Source organism: Garra rufa, chromosome 6, assembly GCF_049309525.1.
Source record: "Garra rufa chromosome 6, GarRuf1.0, whole genome shotgun sequence".
Taxonomy (NCBI): domain Eukaryota; kingdom Metazoa; phylum Chordata; class Actinopteri; order Cypriniformes; family Cyprinidae; genus Garra; species Garra rufa.
This window is the reverse complement of record NC_133366.1, coordinates 15,393,247-15,401,852: the sequence shown is the minus strand read 5'-3', so window position 1 is coordinate 15,401,852 and position 8,606 is coordinate 15,393,247. Positions and strand designations below refer to the sequence as shown.

At 36.4% G+C, this 8,606-nt stretch overlaps 1 protein-coding gene across 1 annotated transcript; it reads right to left on the bottom strand.

Annotated features, from left to right (window-relative positions):
• Positions 1-429: 429 nt before the first annotated feature.
• On the bottom strand, positions 430-7,324 carry ddx39aa (DEAD (Asp-Glu-Ala-Asp) box polypeptide 39Aa). Its single transcript, XM_073842326.1, has 10 exons — positions 7,267-7,324; positions 6,363-6,575; positions 5,986-6,113; positions 3,666-3,942; positions 3,456-3,574; positions 3,206-3,337; positions 3,009-3,118; positions 2,779-2,923; positions 2,049-2,196; positions 430-690 (listed from the first exon to the last, which is right to left on the bottom strand). The coding sequence occupies exons 2-10, from the start codon at positions 6,568-6,570 to the stop codon at positions 674-676; spliced, it is 1,284 nt and encodes a 427-aa protein (XP_073698427.1). The 5' UTR covers positions 6,571-6,575; positions 7,267-7,324; the 3' UTR covers positions 430-673.
• Positions 7,325-8,606: the final 1,282 nt, after the last annotated feature.

Here is an 8,606-nt window from a genome sequence, read left to right as displayed (position 1 = left end):
CTCTCAGGTACATTGCAGTGTAAGCTTTACAGTAAATACATCACTCGTGTCAACGTAGTCCATAACAATATATCTCGACTCTATATAGTAGTTATTTTGGGAATATACTCTGTAATATTTTATTATACATATTTGTACTTTTACTCAAGTACTTGAAATATGTACTTCGTCCACCACTAGCGCAAAGACTAACGACCCAAACCACTCAAATTATAAAACATTATTATAAGCTTACCGTCGTAAATTGGGCTAAAGTAAGGAGTATTGAACACTGATTGATTATGTACATGCTCAATTGATTTAGTATCATTTTTAACCAAAAGATACCTAAATGCAGCTTTAAACTGCAATAGAAGCAAGCATTGTAGCATTAAAAATGACACTTGATCTTTAAAATCACTTCAAAAAATACAGCACAAACAACTTACGTAGTATAAAATGTTTTTAATTCTCAAACCAACAAACAACCACAATTAACAGAAGTAAAAAAGGATTCCCCACCAATCCCCTCGAACAATAAAATAAAGTACACATATGGAGAAGAGGCTTTTTGAGCATGATCATATGAAAATAAAACTGGGCGGTTCTCTCTTCCCGCTGTCACAGAAACTACACTGAGACACAGATAGGGAGAGCTGGACAACAACCGCCACCACTTCAGCACACATCTAGCTCATCTGGACTGCTCAACTAGAGAAAAAGAAAGAGAGAGAAACATTAGGAGGCAAACTGCAATTATACACTTAGAACATAAAAACTGCACTATTTTGTGCATTAAATTCTAAGTCTTCTGAAGCAATTCAACAACATTTAAACAGATTGTTATATTCGCCTGGTTAAATAGCTCTCCAAAATGTACTGTATTCTGGAGGATGACTGGAGTTTCATTATTATTATAATTATGTAGTACAGTCTTGAATTTATTAAGACTGACAGTAATAGCCTTACAGCATATGTAGCAGTTAAGTTTACACTACCATTCACTTTTAGATTTAAGATTTTTACTGGAATTACTGCTTTGATGTGTATATAAAATATTTGAGTCTATTTTTACTTCTAATGAAGCAATGTGTGGTTTACATGTTAATAAAGCATAAATCTAAACTACTGGATTGCAGTGGCGATTTCTTTAAGACTGCAAGGGAAGCTCAGCTTCCCCTATAATGTCACAAAATTAATGGTCAAATTACGTACTATTGTATTAACATTTTATTGACTAAAAATGCGTTAGAAAACGTTCATCTCAAAGACGAATTCGTTCAGAATCAGTTAGATATAGCAGGTCGGCTGACTTGATTTTCTTCTCATACATTCCCGTAGCGTCACAGTGCATTTCCCCATTGAAGCCCAGCGTCCATTGACTTCAATGGGGCTGCTTTGAACGTTTTTTTTCAGTGCTTTGAAACTAGACGGTCATTGGATAAACGCTGCGATTATGTCCCGCCCACGGACGCTCAGCGTCTCTGGGGGTGAATGAGGAGTGGGCTGGCCTGGACGCTGAGCTTCTGCGTGATGATTGGAGGGTCTGTCGAAAGATTGCATCTCCTTTTGACTGACAGCGATTTTGTCCTATAAGGAATCGCTGAAGCTATTCGTTTGCGCTCTCTGCGGCCGCTCAGTCCCATCGTGGATTTCTCAAGTTCAGTCGAAATAAAAACTGCTGCAACCTATTTCTGTATATTTGCTTGGCGAAATTGCTTGATTTTCATCATACATTTCACACAATTATACACCACATTCCTTGTTTCACTTTTACAGAGTTTAATATATTTTTTAGATCATTCATTCATATGAAACTGCACACGAAAAGTCACTGGAAAAGACGCCTAGTTGGTACGACAGGGTCACAGACCATTTTCTTGAAAAGGAACGTAGGACAGAATTTACTTTTAAATAAATAGACAATTTTATGATGTAGACCGAAAATGAGCTTCCCCTATTTGACAGACCAGTAGCCGCCACTGCTGGATTGGCATCTGTATCAGCATCTCATCTTCAACTCAACATAGAATTTAAATGCACATTTTTTGTGCTGATAAATTTCTTACTGTAGGTGGAGATGTCGATTTCCTCAGGCAACTCAGCGACGTTGACTTCAAATCGGTCCTGCACATCATTCAGGGTCTTTGCATCTGTCTCATCTGATACAAAGGTGACGGCCAATCCTTTTGTGCCAAACCTACCAGCGCGAGCAACCTGAAAGAAACAAGGATAACAGTTTAAGAATTTTGACATACATTTTTCCAACCCCAGGCCTAGTTTGAATCTTGGGGTTGGGCAGTTATTACTACATTTCACAGTTTGATGTGACCATGGACCACAAAACCAGTCATAATGGTCAAATTTTTGAAATTCAGATTTATACATAAAATGAAAGCCAACTAAACAAGACTTCCATTGATGTATGGTTTAGCCAATAGGATAGGACAATGTTTGGTCGAGATACAACTATTTGAAATCTGGAATCTGAGGGTGCAAAATAAATATTGAGAAAAAAAAAAAACACCTTTAAAAAGTTATCTAAATGAAGTTCTTAGCAATGCATATTACTAAGCAAAAATTAAGTCTTGATATATTTACGGTAGGAAAATTAGAAAATATCTTAATGGAACATGATCTATACTTAATATCCTAATGATTTTTGGCATGAAAGAAAAATTGATCATTTTGACCCATACAATGTACTTTTGGCTATTGCTACAAAAATACCTGTGCTACTTAAGACTAGCTTTGTCGTCCAGGATCACATAATTGCCACAACACATTACGCATAAATACCCTGTGTAGGTACGTGTCTGAATCTTCAGGCATGTCATAGTTGAAAACAATATTAACACGCTCAATATCCATCCCACGGCCAAACAGATTAGTAGCCACCAAGATCCGCCGTTGAAAATCTTTAAACTGTTGATACCGGGACAATCTGTGTGAGAAAGAATGAGAAATTATTTCAGCGTTTGTATTTCTTACCAAACCATCTCAAGATAGTGAGATAAACAATGTCTCACCTTTCTTCCTGAGCCATTCCCCTGTGGATCGCAATGGCAGGGAAATTCTGTTCAACCAGCAACTGAGACAGAGCTACGCATCGCGGAACCGACTTGACAAATATCACCACCTATAAATCATCCAAACAAACCGTTGAGTTGACAAGTGGTTACATTCAAGGTTGATGACTATACAAATGTGATAAAACAACAGTCACCTGGTTGAACTCAAGAACGTCAAGCAGGTCAAACAGTTTGCGGTTCTTTTCGCTGTCCTTCAGTTTGACGTAGTACTGCTGAAGACCATGCAGGGTAAGCTTAGTCTCGTCATCAACAAACACCTCCATCGGCTGAAAGAGGAAACACAATTAACAGTTTTTGAGGGAAGTGGGTACATCCATTGATAAAACTGTACAACCTTAATCAAAAGTGTAAATAAAAATCAGGAGGGCAGAAAGGATGACTCACATCTTGCATGAACTTGCGACAGACCGGTCTGATCTCTTTGCTTAACGTGGCACTGAACATCATACACTGCTTCTCATGAGGGGTCAGTCTGAAGATATCCTGGACGTCCCGTCTCATATCTAATGTGCAATCACAGGCAATTAGACCTTTGGTAAAGGGGAAAACATCCAGCTCCATAAACCAGCCCAAACCTGACAGAATGAAACCCACCAAGCTGTTCCAGCATCTTGTCACATTCATCCAAAACAAAGTGTTTGACATTTTTGAGGTTCAAGGTCTTGTTGCGAATAAGGGCCAGGATTCTCCCTGGTGTTCCCACAACAATGTGAGGGCAGCTCTTCTTCAACACATCCTCATCCTTCTTTATGGACAAGCCACCAAAGAAGACAGCACACTTGACATTGGACATGTACTTGGAAAAGCGCTCGTACTCTTTACTGATCTGGAAGGCCAGTTCACGTGTATGGCACATGACCAACACAGAAACCTGCAGAGAAATGAACAACAAAATGGGTGGCAATTAGTGTTGACTTCCCATTCATAACAACCACAAGAGCTCATACTAGTCTTTATCCATAGTAGCAGTCTGCAAAAGGATAATTTGGGTTTTATATAAATTTCAATAAATAATAAGTTTGAAACAATGTTAGAATAGCCTAAAAAGTTTAAAAGAATTAGAGACTTTAAAAAAAAAAAATTGTATGCTTATAAAGCCTGCATTTAAAACAACTCTTATCCAATTTAATATTTTTTTTTTTAAATGAGACTTATTCCTGTGGTGGCAAAGCTGAATTTTCAGCATCATTACTCAAGTCTTCAGTGTCACATGAACCTTCAGAAATTATTCCAATATGCTGATCTGGTGCGCAAACATTTCTTATCATCAATGTTGACAGTTATTGATGCTTAATTGTTGTGGAAACAATGATACAATCAAGAGTTTAAAAGTTTGGGGGCAAGAAAAAAAAATGAACACTTTCATTCAGCAGAGACATTAGGTAACAATCCTGAAAAAGTTATTCAGCAGCAAAAACTGTTTGCATAACTAAAATCTGTACGCCATATTTAATAATTAACCATAATTGACAACTATAGCACTATCAGCCTAACAGAATGTTTTCTGGAAGGATCACATAACACTGAAGACTCAAGAAATGGCTGCTGAAAATCCAGCTTTGCCATCAGAGAAATAAATTACAATTTAAAACAGAAAATGATTCTCTTAATTTGTAATAATCTTTTACAATGTGACCCGTGCTAGCAAAATGAGTCTGAATCCACACAGTCTATTTTGAGCTTCAGGCAAAAGTAGTAAAAAAAAAAAAAAAAAAAAAAAAGTCAGTTTTGGTTGAATTTGAGGTTTTCACAAAAATTAGTTCATTAAGCCCTCTTCAAGCGATCCCAATGCTCCAAACAGTAATTAAACATCTAAAAAGATCTTTATTTGTACATTTTCTGAGAGGAGTACTTTTTCCTCTGCTCACTTCTGGGTAACTGCTGCTGCTTCTCACCACAAGCTGTAGGTCTAGTGTTGCAAAACACAGCATTCCAGCTTTGTTAATATTCATATCGCATTCTCAAAGACATGCGTTCAAACTAGTAAAACATGATTTTCAAACCCATGCTGATGAAAACAGAACAATCACGCTGACTGACATTTACAAAGCGCGTGCATAAGACACACATCTCCTAGAGCATGAAATCTTCCTATAAAGTACTAGGGATGCACCGATCCGTATCGGCCGATCACTTGCGCGTTTTGTCAGTAAAGCCGGTTCTGTAATCAGCGATAAATGCTATCAGGTGCGTGATTTCACGTTGAGCCGTATATACTACACACAGCCGTTGTTCACTGACGAGCTGCGCACATTCACACTGATAATGAACATTGATTTGGGCAGCTCGTCGGTAAACAACGGCTGTGTGTAGTATATACGGCTCAACGTGAAATCACGCACCTGATGGCATTTACCGCTGATTACAGAACCGGCTTTACTGACAAAACGCGCAAGCATGATCGGCCAATTCGTATCGGTGCATCCCTATAAAGTACATTGCAAAATGTGTCTTGGCAAGATTCACACAAACATAATCCGTTATGTCTTACATGAACTTTAGTTAATGGATGGGGAAAAATCTGTTGTGTAACACTGTATTAGATCTATGCATTACAGTAGGTCTCAATGTTAATCAGACCTTAAAAGAAAAGACAGAATCTTCAGAAAACTTTAACTTGATTTTTCTGAAAACTTGATCACCTACAAACGGCTGTAGCTCAATCAATTTTTGCCTGATTCCAGTAAGTCACATCACTTTGAAGGCATCTTAATGGAGAATGACAAAATAAACTTTTTTTTTTTTTTTTTTTTTTAAATGCTCATTTTGCCAGCATGGCTCACAGATTACTACCTGTAATCATACTGTACTTGCATGTAAATTAATGCAAGTACTTCAAAACATTTGAGCATTAGTGTGCCCCAAAACTCCTTGACAATTATGTTAGCCTATACAAATTGGAAGTTAAACACACCTGCCCATCCACTGGCTCGATCTGTTGGAGTGTGGCAAGCACAAACACTGCGGTTTTTCCCATACCAGACTTTGCCTGGCACAAGATGTCCATACCTAGGATGGCTTGTGGAATGCACTCATGCTGGACTGAGGAAAGATGGAAAAAAATAGTTACACTACATTTTACTTACTCTGTGATTCTGTATGTAGATCAAAATACTTTTGTTTGCACTGATTGAAATTTAAAAGAACATGGGTACCAACCATCTACTTAGATGTTCTGATGTAATTGAATATGGTGGCAATTCATACTCTCAAAGCTATTTTAAATAAACATACTATTACTAAATAGCTTTTACACAGCAGCGTACTAATAAGTGTAACATATGTACTTACCCTCAGAAGGATGCTCAAAACCACAGTCAACGATGGCGCGAAGCAGCTCTGGCTTCAAGAGGAAATCGCGGAAGCCGGAGCTGTGAATGGAGACATAGGAGCCCTTCACCTCCTTTTTGCCGGCTGGGACAACACTGTCCGCGGCGGGCTGCGGCTCCTCGTCTTCCTCGTAGTCCAACAGCTCATTATCAACATCATTTTCGGCCATGGTAACTTTTGGTGGCAAAGGGAAACGTAATGATGTAAATAACAGAAGATACAGATTAATATATAAACATCACCTACTATAACATATAGTAGGTAATATAGAATGACTAACAAGAATGCTACTCACTGTTTCGAAACAGCCTAAACTAATGAATGGAAATTATGCGGCATTATTTCAAATTATCCCTTGAATTACATTGCTCTCTGTTCGTCACATGTACTTATATTGTGAAGGTAGTTAGAGGCAAAAAGCTTAAATTACATAATACAAGTTGCTTTACATGTAAAACCAGCTCCAATGTAATGAATTGACTACCGCTCAGCGTGCAGACAATAGAGCCGCCATTCGCTATCCCATCGTAACCGATCTTCTGATCTAAACGAGCGACTCAAAGCGCATTTTCCCCAAAATCATCCAAAGTTAAAATATATGACTATGGGGTCTTGTGATACATGTGATGAATGAAATGCAACGCTGTTGGACGCAAAGCGGTTTCATTTTCGCGTTTAGGCTTTGCGCCTTTCAGGCTAACGTACACTGCTAGAGAAACGCGAGGTGTCTACAACTGTTCTTTTAAAAACTAAGATTTCTTACTAAAATGACTTCTGAAATGGAGTTAAATCCGGGAGTGAGTACCATTGACTACACTGTATTTAACAATTGAAAGCTAATACAGGTATAAACAAAACAAATTACCTTTCGATGTTGGTTCTGAACGTCGGCACTCGTGAATCGTGTGGTTAGGCCTTAAGTTTATAGCGCTCCCCGGAAATAAAAACCGAGCTCTCCCATTGGTTGTATACAACGTCAATAATGGGTGAGAGGCAGCGCAGGCTTGCGATTGGGTAACTTTAATTCGCGTCAATGTTGTGGGCGGGTTCAAAAGCCAGTCGTCAGCCTTTATACTTTAAAGTGTCCACACGATGTCACTATATGCATTCTGATTTTAGGCCTACAGTGATAAATGTGCAATCTAAAATCGAAAACCATATTAAAATATTTTTTTTGTTTCATTAATTCATTATTCATTAATAATAAAAAACTATGTTCAACAATAAATTCCAGAGTCAAGAAAGCTTTATTGGTTTGATTATCAGCATTTGTAAATACCAAGCCATGTAATACTCAGTATTAATAAACAGCACAGAAAACAAACAGGCTGACGTAAAAGAATATATATACACTAGCCTACCAGTCAAAAGTTATTGAAAAAGATTTTTAATGTTTTTTCTCGTCTTTTCTCTAGTCTCCTCTGCTCACCAAGCCTGCATTTATTTGAACCAAAGTACAGCAAAAACAGTAAAATTTTATAATTTTTTTAGTATTTAAAATAACTGTTTTCTATTTGTATATATTTTATAAATGTATTTTATTCTTGTGATTTCAAAGCTGAATTTTTAGCATCATTACTTTAGTCACATGATTCTTCAGAAATGATTCTAATATTCTGATTTGCTGCTCAAAAACATTCATTATTAGGTCTCTTTGATGAATAGAAAGTTCAAAAGAACAGCATTTATCTGAAATAAAAACCTTTTGTAACATTATAAATGTCTTTATCATTACTTTCATTACTCAATTTAAAGCGTCCTTGCTAAATAAAAAAAAATTAAATAAAAGTATAATTAAATAAATAGTAAAAACATTAATTTCTATAATTTCTTTCCAAAAAATAAAAAATAAATAAATAAAATAAAATAAAAGTTATATTGACTCCAAGCTTTTAAATGGTATAGTGTTTAATGTTACAATAAATGCTATTCTGTGGAACTTTCTATTGATCAAAGAATTAAAAAAAAATGCACTTAACTGTTTTAAATATTGATATTAATAATAATGATAAGAATGTTTCTTGAACAGCAAATCAGCATATTATATTGATTTCAAATTGTACTGTTTTGCTTTGGATCAAATAAATGCAGGTTTGGTAAGCAGAAGAGACTATTTTTAACAACATTAAAATCTTACTGTCCAAAAACGACTGGTAGTGTTTATATATATATAATATATATATATATATATATATATATATATAT